General features: G+C 38.9%; 1 protein-coding gene across 2 annotated transcripts in view; it reads left to right on the plus strand.

Annotated features, from left to right (window-relative positions):
- LOC109916763 (nucleophosmin-like) overlaps positions 1-23,365 on the plus strand; it is a 45,896-nt gene that overhangs the window by 17,326 nt on the left and 5,205 nt on the right. For both annotated transcript variants that reach the window (XR_007264826.1, XM_020516498.2), the window contains exon 2: positions 11,219-11,292. Coding sequence is in view for 1 of the 2 variants with exons in the window: in XM_020516498.2 (XP_020372087.1) it covers positions 11,241-11,292 (52 nt within the window). In the remaining variant the exon portion in view is untranslated. The remainder of the gene's footprint in view (positions 1-11,218; positions 11,293-23,365) is intronic.

Genomic DNA, 23,365 nt, shown 5'->3' on the forward strand with positions numbered 1-23,365 from the left:
CAAAACAAAAAATGGATGTGATGTTAAGTATGATAGCGAGGAGCACACGACTTAGAAACAAAACAAAATGAATACAGAATAAGGTGATAAAACTATTGTGTAGTCAAAATGCAACTTACCAGGTATTTGTTAATTTTATTGCTTTCTTCAGTCGGCTTTTGAAGGAAAATGTTGTCAGGCTTTTCTGACACTCTTTTTAATTGCTAAGTATGCCATATGGGCTTATGACCCAGATACATTTCAGATTATTTGGAGATAGTAGTCAGGTAAGTGTGCTTGAGTTGATCTTGTTTGCCTACTGCAGTAGAGATGGAATACTGTTGATGTTTATCCAATATGAGTTATCTTCTTGAACTGCTGTAAGTCACATAGTTTGGCATTTAGTGGTCCAAATACTAACAGGAAGGGAGTTCCAGGATTTTGACCCAGCAACAGTGAAGGAATGGAGAAACAGTTTGGAATGTAACTGCAGGTGAATGCATTCCAATGCATCTATTTCTCTTCTCGTACTGTGTGGCAGAGTTTATGCGTTAAGGAGGTACTATAAAAGAAGCCTTGATGAATTGCTGCTGTGCATCTTATCAATGTCATACACTGTGCATCACCGATGGAGGGAACAAATGTTTAAAATGGTGGATGGAGTGTCATTCATTCGGCCAGCTTTGGTGAGCTTTTGTCTGTTGCTGGAGCATTTAGGCAAGTGAAGCATATTCAAACACCCGCTTGGCTTGTGATTTGTAGATGGTGGGTAGGCTTTGGGGAGTCTGGTGGTGAGTAACTCGCTCTTAACAATAGTGATGCCATTGTATGTCAAAAGGAAATGGTTAGATTATTACTTGTTGGAGATGGTCATTGCCTGGCACTTGCATAGCATGGGTCTTGCCAGCCACTGAACCGTCCAAGCCTGTATGTTGTCAGGATCTTGCTGCATATGGACTCAAAGATTGCTTCAGATTTTGAAAAGTTACAAGTGGTGCTGAACATTGTGCAATCAGCAGTGAACAATCCCACTTCTCATCTTATGATGCTTGGGGGCTGGGGAAGGCCATTGATGATGCAGCTGAAGGTAGTTGGGCCAAGGGCACTACCCTGAGGAACTAGGGTTCTTGTGGTGAAGTGGTAATGCCCCTGCCTAGGGACCAGGAGGCCTCAGTTCATGTCTGCCAGCTCCAGAGGTGTGTGATAACATCTCTGAAGAGGTTGATGAGAAAATACATACCCTGAGAACTCCTACATTAGTGTCCTAGGGCTGAGATGATGGGCCTCCAATAACCACAATCACCTTCCTTCGTGTATGGTATAACTCCCAATCAGTGAGAGTTTTTCCTTGATTTCCATTGATTTCATTTTGTTCACGCTCTTTGCTGTGAAACTTGGGCAAACATTGCCTTGCTATCAAGGGTAATCGTCCTCATCTCATCTCTTGAATTCATCTTTTTGTCCATTTTTGGATTTTTGTGCTTGATTTGGGCTCAAGAAAGATCAGTGCTGTGGAATAAAATAAGTGAAAAACTTGTATTAATTTTCTAACACTTTTAACATTGTAAAGTATTTGTTTCATCCATTTAATATAAATATGTGGAGTAATGAATTAACCACAATGCTTCACATTGAACGCCTTCAAAATTTCTTGTACCGTCATTTGAATCACTGAACAATTTGTTCCAGAAGCTTGGTTATACAACACCATCGTCAGTTGAATCTTCTTCCTTTTTATTATCATTATTGGTTGTACAGATAACTTTAGCATCATCTGTAACATTGAGCACATTGATATTCCACATTTCAGGAATGATTTTTGGCAATATAAGGATCAAATTCATTTCATGTTTCTATGGCCTATTGCCACAATGTTGCTAGTAGAGATGGTTGCCATATTTCGACATTAGCAATTTATTTTTGCGTTTCAACATTCGTTTATTCTACATTTCTTGGAAACTGTCCATGAGAGGTTTATGTGCTTATCCAAGGGTTAGTCAACATTCATAAAACCACCAGGGATAACTGCCATGTTACTGTTGGTTGATCTCACATCACACATTATCTTGTTAACAAGATAGAATTAGATCATATCCCAGACTAACAGTTTCATTTTGCGTAATCCTCCTGTTCTCTAATTTTGTATCACTTTGATCAATTTCTTGCAACTGTCATTATCAATGCAGCCTTTCTTGTGAACATAGATGACAGTCACTTTCAGAATTTCTCTTTGCGGAGAGTTTTGCGTTTGAATATCACGGTCTGCTTTCCTTTTGTAGCATCTGCCTTACAAGATGGAACTGATGTGAACTGTCTCCTCCTGTGGCCACTTGTCATTACAAGTTCGGTATTTTCACCTATCTTGGGAATGATGTTGTTTGCTCATATATCAGGGTTCATTGCTTCATTCATATTTCCACATAGGCTAATTAAACATTCTTCTCTTGATAGCAGATGAAAAGTGGTAGAATTTGATTTTGTTATCATTGAACTATGGTGTCAGATGTGTCAGAAAATAAAATTTCAGTCTTAAATTTGGTCTTTTTATTAATGTTGTGCGTCACCTGGTGCTGGCTTTGTATTCTGGAATACCACCTTCCTTTGCTTCTCTGAGGGCATCAAGCTGAACGGTTCTGCAGGTGATAACGTGACCATTTATCAATGCCCATTAACCTATACGGCCATTGCAGTAAATCAAATGCCTTCACTTTTGTTTCAGTGGACAATGGACCTGTCTGTGATGGATGATAGGAAGGGTACTCAATAACATTTTTTTTAAGAGGTTTCTTCTGGAGATTTTCTTGAAGGGTTTTTTTGTTGGTTTTTAAGTGTTCCTTTTTCATTCTGGCTCATCATTTATTATGTAATGCAGCCACACAGTACAATACTTTCTGTATTTTTGTTGACATAAGCAGTATTCTCACACAGAAACACAATTAGAAAATTCATCAATGTCCTCAATAATTGTTAATCTTCCATTAATTTTAAAGACACAATGAACTAGGAAAGCATTGATTTCTTTGACACCGCAGTGCTTAATTTGACATGATAACAGTCATATCTTAGAGCCGAAAGGGTTTGTTTTTTGCAAAGCAGCTGATGCATATTTCTACACACACAAAGCCAGCATTTTAAGTACACTTTTCCCAGACTAGTGAAGTTATAGTTAATGTGTTTGCATTGCATTTGCACAAAGCTGGAAGATTTTAACCAGTCAGTAACAACTCTTTTTACTGCATCTCTGATTTAAATTTAACAACTTGAGTGGGAGACGATGGCCTAGTGGTATTATCGCTGGACTCTTAATCCAGAGATCCAGATAAAATGGGGACCTGGGTTCTAATCCCACAATGGCAGATGTTGGAATTTGAATTCATTAAAAATATCTGGAATTAAAAATCTAATGATGACCATGAATGCAATGTTGTTTTCGTCCACTAATGTCCTTTAGGGAAGGAAACTGTCATCCTTACGTGGTCTGACCTACATGTGACTCCAGACCCACGGCAATGTGGTTGACTCTGATTTGCTGTCTGGGCAATAAATGCTGCGTAGCCAGTGATGCTCTCATCCCATTAATGAATTTTTTAAAAAGTCACAGCTGATGATATTACCGGGCAAATCAGATCCCAGAGTGAAACCTGGCTCATTAGATCATACGTTTAATGTTTCCACTTGGTTACATGCTGGTTAATCACTGAATATATTCTCTCAAGGTGGCAAATGTTCTTTAATTAAAGAACACAAGTCTATTACACAAGGGGAAAAAACAAAGCTATATGAATGACAGTTTAGGAAAATCTTAAATGGCAAGACAAAATTTCAACCTATGCCTGACAATAAGATACTCAACTCTAAAGAAGTATCACTCCTGTCTGAATTCTTCAATTTATTACTTAAGAGTCTTTCCAGTTCTCCTCCTTAGACTGCTGAGACAGTTTTATGACTTCTTTCACTATGACAACTTGAAGATTGTTTACAAACTCTGTCGGCTTGGAAATTAGTTTCACAATCTAAAACCTGTTTGCTTGGGTCACTTTTCTCCTGAATTGTTAACTTGATTCTTCTGCTCCAAGGAAAGTTCTCTTGTGAACTAATCATTGAATTGTCTGAACTGAAATCAAAACAAAAGTAGTGACACTGGTCTGTTTGCTCTGTTTGTCCTAAACTCAGCATTGTAAACATTTAGAGTCATAGAATAACTCATACAGTACAGAAAAGGCCTTCGGCTCATCAGGTCATCACCAACAAAAACTGCTGTAAATCTGCACTAGTCCCACGTTCCGGCATTTGGCCCATAGCCTTGAATGCTATGACATTTCAAATATACATCTGTGTATGTTTTTAAAGTTTGTGAGGCATCCTGACTCAACTACCCTCCCAGGGTCATTCATGATTCCCATCAATTTCTGGGTGAAAGAAATATTTCCTTAGATCCCTTCTAACCTCCTGCCTTTCAACTTAAAATTATGACCCTTTGTTATTGGCTCTTCAATTAAGAGGAACAACTGCTTTCTATTCATCCTGTCCATAAAAGTTGGAACCTTGGTCAGACTGAATTTCCTGGATATTCATAACGAGTTTAAAGAAAAAGCTGAGTTAATTTTTCCACCAGTACTTTAGCTCTAATTGGCTCAAAGGAATAGCTCCTGGAAATCATGTTCTCATGTCCATAGCTGTAAGGATATCCTTTGGTTTTGATAATGGACCTACAAAGTTTACTAACATTCTACTGAGTGGCTCTTCAAATACTAGTATGGGTATCGGAGATTCTGGATTGGTACACGCTGAGGTTTTCCTACTATTTGACATCAATATTTCCTGTAAGTTCATGCAGTGCAGCTTCAAAGATCCATGTAATGGAACAAAATAATGAAAAACATTTATGGAATGTGTAACAGGATGGCACTATGTCCTTATGAAGTTTGGACCAGGTGAAATGTCTATTTATTGATGCTTGCATTTTCCATATTCATACATGCCCTACCTTGGAAATTTAATTTACTACTCACAATATCCTCTTATGAAAGTTGGGCAGTACTGATATCTGATTGGGAATCATCCTTGTCTACAGGTTTGTGCGAATGTCTTCACTTCTTGATAAGAGCTCTGTTTTTAACATTGCACTGCAATACTCCATATCTGCTGTAACCTTGGCTGCAGTGTAAGCTTATTGTGTTACCTGGATCTGCTTTCTATGCTTCAATTAAAGAAGACATACTAAACACTTCTTTTGAATTATGCCCAACCTTGAAGAAAGTTTCAGGTACTCTAACATCTGCTTGTGGTATTACTTTGTGCTCTGGTAGTGACCTTGTTTAACCATTGCTGTGGTCACCATATAGGATAGAAAAATTGTTCCTGCAACTGTTCCACTTCTTTAAGTTCACTCAGAATTTCTGTGACTATAGGGCAAACTATTACTTTCACTCTAGCCAATTATTTACCTAGGGAGATGCCAGCTTCATCCACAAGTAATTTCTAAACAATTCCTACTACCACTGCTCTGAACATTATGTCACATTCTAAGTGCATTTTATATAAAGGCATTGCTATATATTCACCTTGTCCCTTTATTAAAATTTTGGTTTTTGATGCATTCTCTGGAGGAAGAACTATGTCCTTCTTAAGCAAAAGAGTTTGTGTAGCTCCTGTATCCTTTAATGACTATGTATCATTTCCTTTGACAAAAATACTCTATATATCTCATTCAACTCTATTACATTCAAAACAATGTTAACGTTCGGTTCTTTGTTGTAATTAATTTTTTGTAATTAAGCAATTTGGTCTGTATTACATTTCTTATGGCTCCCCTTTATGGACTGTTATGAGCTCCAGCCAGGTTTCATGGCCTTCTCACATAATTTGCAGTATTCTGAATGAAGGCACCCCACTTTAGGCCCATAACTCTCACTTTGAACTTCAGTGCCTTCCTTTCTCATTTGCGGAGGAGATCTTGGCGCATTCCCAGCTTTCCCTTCTTTACTCACTTGTTACTTGCCATCATTTCACTGTCTTACCTTTTATCCTTTTGGGTTTATGGAACAATATCTAATTCATGGATCAGCCCATAACTGTCAGTCGTTCCTGATGCTTACCAGTTACAGCCTTCTGGTCTCCAACCTGTGTTGTAATTACTGAAGGTAGTGAGTCATAGAGCCATAGAGGTGTACAGCACAGAAAGAGACCCTTTGGTCCAAGTCATCCATGCCGACAAGATATCCTAAATAAATCTAGTCCTATTTGCCAGCATTTGGCCCATATCCCTCTAAACACTTCCTATTCACATACCCTTCCAGGTGCCTTTTAAATGTTGTAATTGCACCAGCTCCACCACTTCCTCTGGTAGCTCATTCCATACACGCACCATCCTCTGCTTGAAAAAATTTCCCCTTAGGTCCTTTTTGAATCTTTCCCCTCTCACGTTAAACCTATGCCTTCTAGTTTTGGACTCCCCCGCCCCAGGAAAAAGACCTTGTCTATTTACCCTATCTATGGCCTTCGTGATTTTATGAACCTCTAAAGGTCATCCCTCAGCCTCTGATGCTCTAGGCAAAATAGCTCCAGGCTATTCAGCCTCTCCCTATAGCTCAAGCCCTCCAACTCTGGCATCATCCTTGTAAATCTTTTCTGAACCCTTTCAAGTTTCACAATATCCTTCCTATAACAGGGAGACCAGAATTGCATGCAGTATTCCAAAAGTGGCCTAGCCAATGAGATGTACGGCCGCAACATGACCTCCAAACTCGTATAATCAATGCAGTGACCAATAAAGGCAAGCATGCCAAACATCTTCTGCACTATCCTGCCTACCTGCAACTCCACTTTGAAGGAACTATGAACCTGCACTCCAAGGTCTCCTTACCATTAAGTGTGTAAGTTCTGCCCTGATTTGCCTTTCCAAAATGCACCACCTTACATTTATATATGTTAAACTCCAGCTGCCACTCCGCAGCCCATTGGCCTATCTGATCAAGATCCCGTTGTACTCTGAGGTAACCTTCTTCGCTGTCCACTGCACCCCCAATTTTGATGTTATCTGCAAACTTACTGACCATACCTCCTATGTTTACATCTAAAGCATTTCTATAAATTTGTTTTAATTGTTCTAAGAGAGTTAACTTTCTGAGAGTTTCATATGTGGTATTTGCTCCAATACCCATATCCACCAGTCAAAATAACTTTTCCCAGGCTATTTCCTCAAGTTACAAAATTTTAGCCTCTATGTTTCAGGGACTAACTCATAAGCACCCGGAATAGCCTATTATATGGCATCATAATCCATAGAAACCTTCTGTGACTGTAATGCATAAATTTCAAGTGCTCTTTCTGTCAACTTGTTTTACTTGGGCAGTATCCAGTTTTCATTTCACTTCCAGTTCAGTTCAGTTTTTTTTATCTGTTTTGCTACTTTTCAAACAACAAGGTATGCCGGCACATCCTTGTCCTGAAATTTTGATTAGAACTGCACAAATTTAAACATTTTCTTACTGACATTTAGATTATAGCACAGGTTTTCCTTATCAAAATCTTCCTCTGAATCTGAGGATTCCTTTTTCAACCAGTGGCTTTTTAAGCCGGTATGCTTTTTTCATAGTCCTGTCTTTATCCTTTTCTGTCTCATGAGTCTGCAATTTTAGCCTTTTAAATCCTCTTTCTCTCACTCACTTTTTCCTCAAGTTCAAGTATTTTCACCTCCATCTTTTTCAATTTCAGTGTTTGTTTTTTCTCCCTCTCAAGCTGCTCCATTTCCCTTTCACGTTCAAGGTGTTTTATTTGTAATTTAATCATAACTATCTCCACTAACTTGCTGGTTGGATTACTTGGCCTCTCTTGGATTTCCACCAAACTCAGCTTTATAGTCGCCCCAGCCTGCACTGCCCAGTTCTACCTGCTCCCGAAGATCCACAAGCCCAACTACCCCTGCCAACCCATCGACTCCGCATACTCCTGCCCCACTGAACTCATCTCTTCCTACCTCAACGCCATTCTGTCCGCGTTGGTCCAGGCAGTCCCCACCTACATCTGGGACACAAACCACGCCCTCCACCTCTTTGGTAACTTCCAGTTCCCTGACCCCCAGCGCTTCATTTTACAATAGACATTTGATCCCTATACACATTTATATCCCACAAGGACGGCCTACAGACCCTCAGTTTTTCCTCTCCAATAGACCCATCCAGATTCTCCCCCCCCATACCCTCTTCCTCCTCACTGAACTAGTCCTCACCCTCAATAACTTTTCTTCCAATTCTTCCCACTTGCTCCAAATCCAATGGGTTACTATGGCCACTTACATGGGCCCCAGCAATGCCTGCCTGTTTGTAGGTTTTGTTGAACCGTCTGTCTTCAGTACGTACACTGGCGCTGTTCCCCAAATCTTCCACCATTGCATCGATAACTGCATCGGTGCTGCATCCTGCACCCAGATTGAACTGGAGCAGTTCATTGACTTTGCAAACAACTTCCACCCTGCCCGCAAATTCACTTGGTCTAACTCAGACACCTCCCTCCCCTTTCTTGGCCTCCTCATTTCCATTTCTGGCGGCAGTTTACGGACCGACATTTACTATAAACCCACAGATTCCCATAGCTACCTAGCCTTTTCTTTCGTTATTCAATCATGGGATTAGGGTGTTGCTAGCGAGGCAGCATTTATTGCCCATCCCTAATTGCCCAGAGGGCAGTTTAAAGTCAACCACATTGCTGTGGGTCTGGAATCACGTGTAGGCTAGACCAGGTAAGGATGGCAATTTCTTTCCCTAAAAGGCATTAGTGAACCAGATGGGTTTTTCCGACAATCGACATTGGATTCACGGTCATCATTAGATTCTTAATTCCCGATATTTATTGAATTCAAATTCCATCATCTGCCATGGAGGGATTTGAACCTGGGTCCCCAGAACATTATTTGGGTTTCTGGATTAACGGTCCAGCAATGATACCACTAGGCCATTGCTCCTTTTGGGAGACTACACTTCCTCCCACCCTGTATCCTGCAAAAATTCCATCACGTTTTCCCTATTCCTCTGTCTCTGTCGCATTTGCTGTGATGAGGAGACGTTCCACTCCCAAGCATCAGATGTCTGCCTTTTTCAAATAATGCTCTTTCCTCCCTCTGTCATCCAGATAACCCTGCATTGCACCTCCTCCATTCCCTGCTCCACGACTCTTAACCACCATCCCCACCAATAATAATAAAGATAGGGTACCCCTTGACCTCACTTTCCACCCCACCAGCCTCCGCATCCAAGGTATCATCCTCAAACACTTCCGCCAACTTCAATTAGACCCCTGTACCGAGAACATCTTCCACTCCCCACCCCTCTCTGCCTTCTATAAGGACCATTCCCCTTTGCCACTCCTTAGTTTATGCCACACTCCTCACCAACCATTCCAATCTGCCGGGCACCTTCCCCTGTAACCATAAAAGATGCAACACCTGCCCACACACCACCTCCCTCACCTCCATTCAGGGCCCTAAACAGTCCTTCCAGGTGAGACAGAGCTTCACCTGCATCTCCTCCAACCTTGTCTATTGCATTCAGTTCTCCTGATGTGGTCTTCTCTACGTATGTGTGACCAAATGTCGACTAGGTGACCGTTTCTCCAAGCATCTTCACCTGGCCCACAGCAGCCAACCTAACCTCCTAGTCACTGCCCATTTCAACTCCCCATTCCACTCCACCTCCGACATGCCTGTCCTTGGCCACCTCCATTGTTGCAGCGACTCGCAACACAAAATTGAAGAACAATACCTTATCTTCCACTGGGCACCCTACAGCCCAGAGGACTCAACATTGAGTTTTCCAATGTCAAATAACCTTCCCATCCATCCCCTGGCTCCTCTTCCAGCCCGACCTCCACTCTTCCATCCCACCTTCTGACCCTGCCTTCCAACCACCAACTGGATTCATCCCTCCCATTGACTAAACAGGTCATACCTACTACCAGGGTCCACCTATCTCTACCATTCCGCCTCCACCCCTCTCTTTATCTGCAGCTCCCCCTACCCCTACACCCAGTCCTGAAGAAGGGTTTTACCGAAAACTTTGACTGCTGCTTTCCTCCAGATGCTGCCTGGTTTGCTGTGTTCTTCCAGCCTCCTGTTTGTTCACCTTGGATTCCAGTATATGCAGTTTTTATTTGTCTTGAACCCTGTTAATTATATCTGCCTTCTTAGCTTTACAGGAAATTCCCTTTTTAAACTCCTTTGATAATTCAGATTTCATAAATCTTGTTAAACAATCAGGGATACCTCCACCTTCTCGAGGATCGTTTTAGCTACTTCCAATGCCATTATTTATTGTATGAGAAATCTGGTATCTGCCTTTTATCCTTTGCGATATAACATTAAGTCTCATATTGTCTCTGTTCAAAGAATCAAAATGAGGTCCCAAATCTTTGTCGTGACGCTGATGGGACGAGTGCACTGAAAATCAAGCCTCACTACTCCATGAGCCATTACAAATGTGAAATATGATTATTTATAGTTGATGCTGACCACTATCAAAGATAAAATAAATTCGCACCAGGTTTCATTAACGAATAGAAAATCAAAGACTCATATCAAACTTATCCTTAAACATGTATCAACGTGAATCAGTAATAATAATAAGCAAATTTAAACCATGATACCTTTAAATCCAAACATGCACATACATTCATTCACAAATATAGGATGGACGAGAGACACAGTTTGCAAGAAGATTGTGGGTGGAAATTATAAGCGAAAAGGAAAAGAGTTTGTAGATCATGAGTCAAACCACAAGGAGAATGATGTGACTTTCTCACTGCTCTTTTTTTTGTGGTAAGATATTGTTGCTCGTTACAGTGATCCTCAGTTTGGTAGCCGGAAAATTCTCTTTGCAAGTCTTTTAAATGCTGCTTTCTTCCACTTTCAGATCCGGCTTTCTTGCAAGCTTTTGGAAGTTTGAGTACCCTGCCCTCTTCTCTCAGTTTTGTGACAAAATTGTGACTTAAAACTAATGCAAAAGCTGTTGCTGAATAGTACTTTATCCAAAAAATGTCTGTTGGCAGTGTATCCCATAAAAATATCAAACCCAACTTCTCAAATGCTGTTTGTACCCAATAAGTGGCTCCACATTGTTCCACTTTTACTTGGTCATTCAAAGAAGCAACTAGTTCTTTCCCTACGGCACAACATTCAAAACTCATTTTCCAGTTTCTATATCAAATAAAATATATAGTGCTTACAACTGTGCATTTATGTCCACAGCTTATATCCTCCTGTGAAAGTGATGATGAAACATGTGAAATTCCTTTTGACAATGCAGCTACTATCTATAGCAGGTAGGTCACTTTCGAGTTTTGTTGCAGTTTTATGATTATATATTGAAGTACTGTTAATCGTGCAATAATATTTTCTGTGCAACTCCTTAATGTAATCACACAGGGAGAAATTAAATGTGACATCATATGTATTATAATGATTAAGTTGCACAACTTCAAGTTTAAATTCATTTTATAAAGAAATGAATATGGTTTCACAGACTCTCATCCAATATTTAGGAAAGATTACACTATTATTTAAACAGTTATCTTTTTAAAATTTATTCTTTCACAGGATTTGGGTACTGCTGGTTGGGTCAGAAATTTCTTACCCGTCCCTTATTGTGATTAAGAAGGTGGTTGTGAGTTGCCCTCTTGAATCATTGGTGTCCAAACGGCATAGGTATAAAAACTGCTTTTGTTGAAGTTTCAGGATTTTGATTTAGCATCAGTGGAAGAATGGTAGTATATTTTCAAGTCAGAATAGTTTATGGCTTGCAGGGAGCTGCTTTGGTCGGATTTGTCCCCAACAGCATTAGTCTGGTCCTCTGGGTGTCTAATTCGGCAGGTTTGCCATTACAACAATGCCTGTCTTAAGCAAGGACAGCTTCCAAGCTGCTAACTCTGAACACTATATAAATGCTTGGAATGCATCAAAGAAGTAATGTGGTAAGAAGATCTTATAGAATGTAATAGACATCACTCAAATTCTTCCAGTTCTCTGCAGGAATAAAAAAAAATAAAAATGGAGAAGATAAGCTGTGAGTGTGAACTTGGAAGCAATATCAAGATGGACAGCAAGAACTTCTTTAAATATATAAAAAGGAAGGGAGAAGCCAAAGTGAACATAGGCCCCTTAGAAAAGGAGACTGGGGATATAATCAGGAACCAAGAAAAAAGTAGTTGAAATAATTGTTTCCAGTCAGTCTTCAGAGAAGAAGATGCAAATACCATTCCAAAAATGTGTAATCAAGGGACCAAGGAGGAGAGGAAATAAATTCAAGAAATATCACTTAAAAAGATGTACCAGGGAAACTAGATAACAAGGTGTACATCTGGATGAACACAGCAGGCCAGGCAGCATCAGAGGAGCAGGAAAGCTGATGTTTCAGGTCTGGACCCTTCTAATTGGGTTAAAGACTGATAAGTCCCATGGACATGATGACAAATGGCAATGGATGTTGGATCAGTTGTTAATTGTAAATCTGAGATAGACATATTTTTGTTAAACAAAGTTAATGGATATGGACCAAAGACAGGTTTGTGAGTTAGGCCACAGATCAGCCATGAACTCATTGAATCGTGGAACAGATTCAAGGGGCTGAATGCCTACTCCTGTTCCTATGCTCCTATGAATGCATCTGTGGACTTTAAAAGAAATAGCTACACAGGGAGTGGATATATTAGTGGTATTCTTATAACAATCCTTCAATTTTGAAAAACATCCGGCGAATGGAAAACTGTCACTGTTAACACCTTTACTTATAAAAGGGAAGCCATGATATGGAGATGCCAGTATTGGACTGGGGTGGACATTTTGACCTTCTAAAAGGGCAGTGGACAAAGAAATATGACTATCAGCAAATTAGCTGAGCATCTGTCATTAAGAAAATGTTCAAGTCTGTTAAAAAGGATTCAATAGCAGAGCATTTACAAATACATAATATGATCAAGCAGAGTCAGCATGGCTTCGTGAAGGGGAAATCATAGTTAATAAAGGGTGTAAACCCAAAACATCGACTTTCCTGCTCCTCTGATGCTGCCTGACCTGCTGTGTGCCTCCAGCTCCACACTGTTTTGACTCTGACTCCAGCATCTGTAGTTCTTGCTATTTCCTGATGACTGATTCAGTCTTACTTGATATCTCTGGCTTATTAAGTAAAAGTTACAGAATACAACAACTGTTGAAGGAAAGGTAAACTGGTTTTCTTCAGGCATAAAGTAGGTTTTTCTACAGTGTACAACACCTGGGCTGGTGTTGGTTTGTAGCTCCAAGCTGTTCAACTACCTGACAACCAATCACATGGTTGGCAGGCAGAAGACCTTTGACATTGATAACAGATCACTAGCCCACAAACCATTCAGCTTCTTGTCGCAAATCAGTGCTCCATTTGTGCACAGCCCCTTGGCAATGAGTGCCAGGTTATTTGCTTTTCAAAACATGCAGCAGTCCTTGCAAATCCTTACAAACTGTTTTTAAAACAGTTCTTTCTCATTTCAGTCCACAAGTTTAAAAGCACAAAAATTAAAGTCACTGATAATTACAAGTGTTGGGCAGCTCTTTCATATCAAGTAAAGATAGAAATAAGCAGCACAGAAATAGGCCATTTGGGACAGGCAGACAATGTCACTCTTTATTCCAACCTAACAAGCAAGTAAAAACATATTTTCCCAAATTCTCTACCCTCTTTTCTTTCATCCACTTATTGAATCTCATTTTAGTAGTTTCTGCTTCAACAATTAAAGAGCTCAAAGCTCTATCTAAACATTATTCTAACTGACATGCTAACTTCCTTCTGGAAAAGCAAGCCAAAATGCCACTCTGGTTCAGTGTAAACACACAGCTTGTAAGAAACTGCTCAAATCAAATTCATTAAGTCATTTTATATGTGTGGGTGACTTTTTTGTGTATTAGAGATAGATTACCTCTTAAAATATAGGTTTAAAAGGACAAGATATTAACCTGCTGCGAACCCCAACTGAGAAGTTCATATTTAATACAGTGGTAAAACTAAGGCTAAACTAGTCTTTATCTTAACCAAACAAAATATCATCAATATTTTATAGCAAAGACCTTGAAACCATCGGGAAGTGGGGAGGTGGTGGGGGTGGGTAAATTCCTGTGAATAATTTTGATTTACTGTCATGAGTGAATTGGTTGAATGGCCTTGTTTCACTCGCACTTGAACTCCTGTGTTGGTACATGTTCTTTGTTTAATTATCAAATTCACAAACCCTTGAAATAATGTATCTGCCAATAAATAAAACACAACCGATTAAGTAAGTGCGTATTACATTTTGAGAAGTTATGAAGTAAAGTAATGGTAATGTTTTCATCAAATAATGTTATATAATGAGCTGTAAATTAGATTGACTTAAATCCCAAGTTTAAAAAGTTGTTCTCAATTGAGAATAGAGATTTGGAATCATTAATGGGTTTTGATTTTCTAGTGTTAACTATGTTTTAAATTCCTTACTTGTATGATCATTGGCAAACCAACCTTTTTCCTATTCCTTTTGAAACATGATCTTAAAGATGAGCATCTTCACCAATGTAATACAGTGACTCCCAACATAATTTAATCTCGTAGATTCAACAAACTACACTAAATAAATTTTCAGTAATAGTTACTAGGTGTTAACCAACAAGTCCAAATATTCTAAATAGTATAAAACAAAGAAATACAGATGCTGGAAATCTGAAACGAAAACAGAAATTGCATGAGAAACTCAGCAGGTCTGACAGCGTCTGTGCAAAGAAAGCAGAGTCAGTGTTTTGGATCCAATAACTCTTCAATTAACCCTGCTTTCTCTCTACAGATGCTGCCAGATCTGCTGAGTTTCTTCAGCAATTTGTTTTGTTATTGTAAGTAGTAGCTCTGTCTCCCTGTCCACATACATACCACTTGATTTGAAGGGTAAGAACAACTCTAACTTTTGAAAATATGTAAAGATCTAGTGAGTACAAGTGAGTCTACTAGTTTTATATATTGAGAACCTCCTTGGATGATTGCTATATTTGTAAAATTATTGTGACATTTATTTCAATATTCTATTTTAATAACACCTTTCATAGAACAACGTGCATTACTGTGCTTTGTAACTTAATGCAAAATAAATAAAATTAGAAAAAAATGAGGCAATGAAATACTGAATCCCCTTAGTACTGAGATGGGAATTATTAACAGCATTGGGTTCAGTTGAAGTGGGTTTGAAGAGGAAGTAGAAGTGAATTGAAAAGCAGTATGGGCCAGGATACATCAGGAGAACACCAGCCAATACTTAGGCAGAATATTCATACGGTTGGGGTCTTTGCAGTGCTTTAATGTTGAGGCGGTGGCAAAGTGGCAATGTCACTGTAATAGCAATCCAAAACCTGAGACAAATATTTATTAAGGAAGGAAAAGTATACGATCCTTACCTGGTTTGCCTCTATGTGACTCCAGACTCTCAATAATGCTCTTAATTGCCCTCTGGTCAATTAGGGATGGGTGATAAAGTGTTGACCTGGCCCACAGACAACTACATCTATTAAAAGCATAAAAATAATTGCTGCTCAGATATGATTTTTGAGCATTTCAAAGCTATGTATTTAAGTGAAGTTCTGTTTGTTTTCATTTCTGGGATCATTGTTTGAATTTCTTGTTTATTTCTAGCTTAACCAATCACATTTGCCTCTAGATGAGCAAATAAATCAGACATACGCACCAACCTTGGCTCCAAACTGAATTTTTAATGAACTGTTGTGGCATTTTGTATTACATTAATTGTGTTTTAACATATATTTAATGTTTGAATAATTTACTTATGAAACTTTTAACAGATGGCATTTATTTATTGAACAAATTGACATCAAAATTATAATATTTCCAATCCTCTGGCTTTGTCCAGCTTTTTGCAGCAGACTAACAGCAAAGATTCATAGAAAATATTTAAATATATACAAGAATTTCCAGAAACATCTCAGTAGCAAACCCTGTAAACCACTACCACTGCCATTTCTGTTTGGTATTCATATTGGTGCCTCACTAATCCTGTCCTATTCTTTACAGTAGATGGATGCTGGACCCCACCAGAGACAGAAGGCAGTTGAAGAGCTTGATTACATCATAAATGCATGTTCCATAATATTTTATTATGGAATTCTTTGTCTCCTGTTGAGAAATATCACAGTTCCCTCTTACTCCCTTCCCTACCCCTCCACATGTTGATCAAAGTAGACCCCTTCAGTTACATCTTAATTGGCAATGACAGTCTTTCTATAATTTCTCAAACCAGCACCATAACCTGGAAGTCTCTGCGTTTGATAAGCTTTCAACTCTGTTTTTTTCTTGAACTATAATTCTTAAAGGTGAAACACAAAACCTCCTGAGAAACCTAAATATTAAAGATTCTCAGATAAAGTACAAAAAAATCTTAACATAATAGCCTAAATGTGCATTCTGTTTGTTGAATCGTATACCTACTTCTTATTCTTTCACAGGATGTAGGTGTTACTGGCCAGGCCAGTCTTTGTTGCCTGTTCCTATTATGACCCAATGACACCAAAGGAACAGTAATATATTTCCAAGTAAATCACGGATCTGAAACGTGCTGTAGAGGAAGCTTGATAAGTTGCTAGTGTATCTTGAATATCGTACACAATATTGCCACTATGCATCAGTGGTAGAGGGAATGACTGTTTAAGGTGGGCTTCTCTGTTTTGAACAGTGTCAAACTTCTTAAATGTTGTTGGAGTTACACGCATCCAGGCAAGTGGAGTGATTTCCATCACACTCCTGACTTGTGTCTTGAAGATGGTGAAAAGGATTTGGAAGCGAGGTGGTGAATTACTTGTCTTAGAATTCCCAGTCTCTGACCTGCTGTTCTAGCCACAGTCTTTATGTGGTCAGTCAGGTTCAGATTCTGGTCAATGAAAACTCCCAGGAAATTAATGATCTAAATACCATTAAAAGTCAAGAAGAGATGATTAGTTTCTCTCTTATTGGAGATTGTCATTGCCTGGCAATAAGCCACATAAATGTTACTTCAGGTCCAAGCCTGAACATTTTCTTGGACTTCCAAGAAAGGAACACAGACTGCTTCAATATTTGAGTAGTTGCAAATGGAATTGAACATTGCGCAATCATGAGAGAACATCCTCATTTCTGGTCTTATGATTGAGGAAAAGATTAAGTGGTTAAAGATGGTTAGACCTCAGAAATTGCACTGAGGAACCCCTGCAGTGATGTCCTGGGATTGAGATGATAGGCCTTCAACCATCCACAGTTGTCCACCTTTGTGCTAGATATGACTGCATCCATTAATTAATTTTGACTTTCAGTCTGCTAGAAGTCCTTTATGCCACACTTGGCCAAATGCTGCTTTGATGTCAAAGGCAATCATTCTTGCCTTAGCTCTGAGTTCAGCTCTTTGATCCATGTTTGAATCAAGACTGTAATTATATCATGAGTTGAATGGCCCTGGTGGAACTCAGACCGATCCTCAGTGGCCAGGTTATTGGCGTATAAGTGCTGTTTGATTGCACTGTCAACAACACCTTCCATCACCTTGCTAATGATGGAGAGAATACTGATGCAATTGGCTAAGTTGGATTTGTTTCTTTTTTTTTGTAACTTGGATATCCTGGACAGTTTTCCATCTTGTTGGTTAGTGTTGTTGCTGTGTTCTGAATGCCATGTATTCAGTACTACTGCTGGAATATTATCAGGGCCCCTAGCCTTTAGAGTATCCAGTGCCTTCAATATTTCTTGATATCATGTGGAATTGCTGGAAAGCTGAGCATGATCCTCCATTCATGATTGCAAATGATTCAATTTCCTCTTTTGCACTAATGTGCTTGGCTCCCCATTAAAATGGGGATATTTGTTAAGCCTCCTCCACCAGTTAGTTGTTTAATTGTCCATCACCTTCCATGCCTGGATGTGGCAGTACTACAGAGCTTGTTGTGGGATTGCTTAGCTCTGTCATCACATGCTGCATCTGTTGTCTGACTTGGTAGGAGTCCTGTGTTATTGCTTCAGTTATGCCTCATTTTTAGGTATGCCTGGTGCTTTTTCTGGCGTGCAGTCTTGCACTCTTTTTTGAACCAAGCTTGATTCTCTGGTCTCATTGTAATAGTAGAATGAGGTGAGATGCCAGCCATGAGGTTGCAGATTGTGATCATATACATTTCTGCTTCTGTTGATGGCCCCACAATAACTCATGAATGCCCAGTTTTGAGTTAGAAGTCACACGACACCAGGTCAGAGTCTAACGGGTTTATTTGAAATCACAAGCTTCCAGAGCGTAGCCCCTTTGTCAGACGAAGTGAGAGAGAAGCACACTCACTTCACCTGACAAAGGGGCTATGCTCCAAAAGCTTGTGATTTCAAATAAACGTGTTGGACCATAACCTGGTGTCGTCCGACTTGTGACTTTGCCCACCCTAGTCCAACACCGGCACCTCCAGATCACAGTTTTGAGTTGCTAGATCTGGTCTAAATCTACCCCTTTAACCACAGTAATAATGCCACAGAACACAGTGGAGGTATCCTCAATGTGAAGATGAGACATTGTCTTCACAAAGCCTGTGTGGTGATCACTCCTGCCAATAATGACATGGACAGATTCGGTTAGGAACGTCCGAATCAAGTAGGTTTTTCCCTCTTGTTGGTTCTGTTAACTCCTGCTGCAGGGCCAGACTAGCAGCTGTGTCCATTGAGACTCAGACAGCTTAGTCAGTAGTGGTACTACTGAGTCACTCCTGGAGATAGGCATTTACAACCCCTACTCAGACTACATTCCATGCTCTTGCCACCCTCAGTTCTTCTTCTATCTGGTGCTCGACAAAGAGGATTCATCAGCTAAGGTGGCAAGTCGGTTGCAATCAGCCAGAGGTTTCTTTGCCAATGTTCATCTGATAGATCATACACGTTTCTTTTGTTACTACTACTGAAGTGTAGTTGCAGAGTTTCTTTAACAACAGTTTATCACACAAAAGACAAAAAAAAACCCAAGGTAAACAGTTAGAAAAACATCTTAATACCCAGCAAAACAACATTTCACTCCATTTTGCAATACCACTACTTTGCAGCAATTCAAATCCAGAGCAATTACCCTTCTACGACATTTAAAGATTAAATCTTTAAATTCAACGTAACTGATCTTCCATTCTTTTCTGTGAACTGTGAAGTCTCCTTACACAAACACTCACAAAACTAAGAGCTTAGACTTTCTCAACTCTTTAATAAACTGCAGATTTTGAACCAAACACTCCTGGTAAGAAAATAACACCAACAAAACTTTTCCCCTGATGTAACTGGTGATCTATATTACTTTTTTGGGAGAGAAAATATATTTGCTTCTGACCTAAGTCAGGTCTCCTCCAAACTGCCCAAAAACATTCAATCTCTAGGTTTTCTAATCTGAAATGCACCCTTTTCTAAGCTAAAATCAACCTTTGATTATCTTCAATGAATAGCAAGCTAATTCCAGTAATAAAGCAGCACAGTTCAACAATTTTCCATTAGCACTCTGAGGCTCACTACTCTGACACATGGTGAGGGGTGACCTGCAAGTGTGAGCGGTGCATTTGCATTCATGATAGAATAGACTAAAAACACCCAAATAATAGCAAGTCGTGTATAAAAGAGAGGAGTAAGGTTAAATATTATTACTAGAGATAAAGTACTCGACAGTTTTTGGAATCAGATGCTGACAAGTCATTCAGACCTGTCCTGCATTTTCAGCTCTTAAAAAAAGAGGTTGCAGAGTTAATTGATTCATTGGTAGCAATCTTGCAAAACTTCCCTAGGTTCAGGAAAGATCCCAGTGGATTAAAAGCCCCTAATAAAAGATTCCTATTCAAGAAACAAGGGAGACAGAAGCTATAGGTTAGTAAGCCTAACATCTCATGGGGAAAGTGTAGGAAGTAGTTACAGGGCATTTTCACAGAATCCCTACAGTGTGGAAACAGGCCCTTTGGCCCAACAAGTCCACACTTACTCTCAGACCCGTCCCCCTATAACCCACCTAATCTACACGTCCCTGAACACTACAGGCAATTTATCATGGCCAATCCACCTAACCTGCACATCTTTGGTCTGTGGGAGGAAACCGGAGCACCTGAAGAAAACCCATGCAGGCACGGGGAGAATGTGCAAACTCCACACAGACAATCACCCAAGGGTGGAATCGAACCCAGGTCCCTGGCACTGTGAAGCAGCAGTGCTAACCACTGGTCCATCATGCCACCCTGGTTTTGAAACGAAGTATAATCAAGCACAGTCAGCATAAAATAATGGAGAAAAATTGTGTTTGATAGTTTAATTTGGGCTCTCTGAGGATGCTTTAAACAGTGTTGTTAAAGAGGAAGGAGAAATATTGTGTATTTACATTTCAAAAGGCATTCAGTGAGTGCCCCATAAAGAATTGCTATATGATAAAATCCCAAGGTGTTGGTGGTAATATGTCAACAAGCTTAGAAGATTGGTTAACTAACAGAAAATAGTGTGTTGGAATAGATGGGCCATTTTCAGATTGGCGGACTGTAACTACTAGTTTGTTGCAGAGAACCTCAAATGTTTACATGCTAAATTAACTTGGATGGATGAACCAAATGTAATGGAGCTGAAGTTTCTGAAATAAAGATAGGTGGAAAAGCAAGTTGCAAGTCTGCCTTGGAAACTAAAAAATGTCATAGATAAATGAGTGGGGAAAATATCAGATGAAATGTAATTTTTTAGTTTGGTGGGAAGAATGGAAAATCAAACTATTACTAGACAGGATGTTAAAGCAAGAGGATGTATATGGTATAGATTTATCAAAAGGAAATCAGGGATCAAAAACTATATTATGAGGAGGAAATTTGGTTTTGGGACCATTCAATTAGAGCAAAGAAGGCTGAGGAGATTCCTTACATGTTTTTAAAATTGGCAAGTATTTTAATAAGATTAATAGGAAACGACTTTCCTGTGGACAGTCAATTATAGAGTCATTGAGTCATGCAGCACGGAAACAGACCCTATGGTCCAACCAGTCCATAGTTGACAAGATAATTATAAAAAAGGAATGACATCTGGCACTTTACTCATCTTTCTAGAAAATGTTGCATTGTCATCTACTCATAGGAGCAGCCATAAATAATTCCAGAATTTTAGTCTCCATGACTCTATCTCAGAACCTATCACATATTTTGGTCGCTATATGAATTAAGAGCTCACATGGGAAGTTCTAAATTTGTAATTTATTAGTTTGCAGCCATGTTCCCCTGTTTTACCTTTTCAGTTTAATTTAATGTAGAATTACTTATTACATACAATTTATTACCTCTTATATTTCTGAGTTTACATTTTGAGCATTTACTTTCAAAGATTAAAAACTCGAGGTTTGCCAGTATTTCACAAATTGAAAACTGCCTCTTGCTTGTTCTTAAAGCGTAAATGCTTTGCTATGTGGCAATGCATTTTTTAAGAGAAATTGGAAAAACACTTGACGATAATATTGATTCAAGGTTATGATTAATTTTTTCGTTAATGCTTGTCCTCTCAATAATTATCACATTTCCCCTAAGATTCAACCAGGCAACCTGGCACTTCTTTAATTTCAACATAAATAGTTTACTGCAGCATGTACCAAATTACTAATAATCTTTTGAATCTCAAGGTATCTCATTCTATAATGAACTATGCTGTGCCTTTTATTATTCATCCTTTGAGCAAGTCATAATTTCTTATCCTGATGATTTAGACAGAAAGATATTTTTCTGCTAATTTAAACCTTTGCCTGGAAACAGTCTTTATTCCTGATACTGCTACTGATTTTGAGTTGTCAGTAGCTTTCAGCTGTCAACTGAGGAGGTCAAGTTCACCATGAATCTTTTCTGTTTTACCTTCATGATTTATTTTCCATTCAGAGCAGAAAGTAAGAAAAGGCAAGGACTTGGTACTGCTGATGACTACCAGTTGCTCCTTTACATTGGTGTAATATTATTGTTATCTTTGTCGCAAGCACTTCCACTCCAAAGTAACTTGAGCTTATTCAGGCATATTCCTGCTTATTTGAAGCTCCACTGAGCATAATATTGAGAACTACGATATTGTTTAGTGTATGATTGAAATCAACAACTTATCCTGTCCAACAAATATTGAGTACAAAACTACAAGTTTTCTAAAAATTGCAAATAGACAAATTGCAAGGAATCTTCCTTTAGTAGATTCTTTAAAAAAAATAATTTCAGTTCTTTAAATATCTAGAAATAGACATCATTTGACCTGTATCTGCTTGGCATTAAAATGTTTCCATTCCTGTATGGAATCCAGCATCCTATTCTCTACTTATGAGACCTTAAATGAATTCTCAATGTCTTTCAGATGCATTGAGACAATAAGTGAGAAGTTAGAATACTTTCTACCCAGTTTTGGGCACAATAGTGACATATTTTGTAGTGCAAGAATTTGTACCGAATTTGTGTCCTATATTTAAATGAAGATCCTGCAATAGATTCACGATCCATTTTCTGAATTTATAAAAACTAGTTGCAGCTTGGACTCAAGTTCTGACTAATTTCTTCAGATATACAGCAATTTAACCTGAGTATCTTCAAGGAATTGCATGAGTCCATCAAAAAAATCAAAAACGTTATTCTTTGCGTACTTCAATTTGGAGGCAGAGGATGCGGGAATGCTTCTTCTGTTTTTAAGTTATTGCTTCGGACAGGGATGGCATTCAAACCAGAGTAAATCTGTATAGCCTTGCTTAGTAAGCAGCATCGCTGTTATTAGGTTGATATCTTCTTGAGTCTCTTTATAGACACAAATATTGTCCCTGCATATGTTTGGCACTCAGACATGACCTTAGAGTAATTTCTAGCTCAGTGTTGAGATAGATGCACTTACAATCAAATTACTTTATTTCCAGTTCTCTAGGTAGGTTTTTCCATGTACCTCACAGTCATACTCATTACCTATATTCTGCTTGTCTTTTACTATTCAGGTTAGAATTAAAGTTTCAGTCTTGGCTTGTGAATTACTTTTCAAGCAATTGTTTTGATGTTCTGAGAGTTTGTTGTATTCAAACTGAAGAGTTCTGCGGCATCCAAGCAAGCAATTTCCTTACAAATAGTATATCATAATCATCTGCATCTCAGCTGTAAAATCCATTTGCTCTTCATCCAAGCCTGGTTTATTTTGCCTTACTTTGCATCACCTACTGAAAAGGATGTTACAGAATTAGTGAAGCACCAACATTTTAAAAGAAAATAGTTCCTCACCGGAGTACACCAATTTTAATTTTGCTTGTCACTATTCCTTATATACCGTCCCAACCCTTCACTGCAGTATTCTTTCTTCTGGTTGGCCTAATATCTTCCTTCCTAGATTATTTTGTCTGGTTT

The sequence above is a fragment of the Rhincodon typus genome, chromosome 26, assembly GCF_021869965.1.
Source record: "Rhincodon typus isolate 14 chromosome 26, sRhiTyp1.1, whole genome shotgun sequence".
In the NCBI taxonomy this organism is placed as follows: Eukaryota; Metazoa; Chordata; class Chondrichthyes; order Orectolobiformes; family Rhincodontidae; genus Rhincodon; species Rhincodon typus.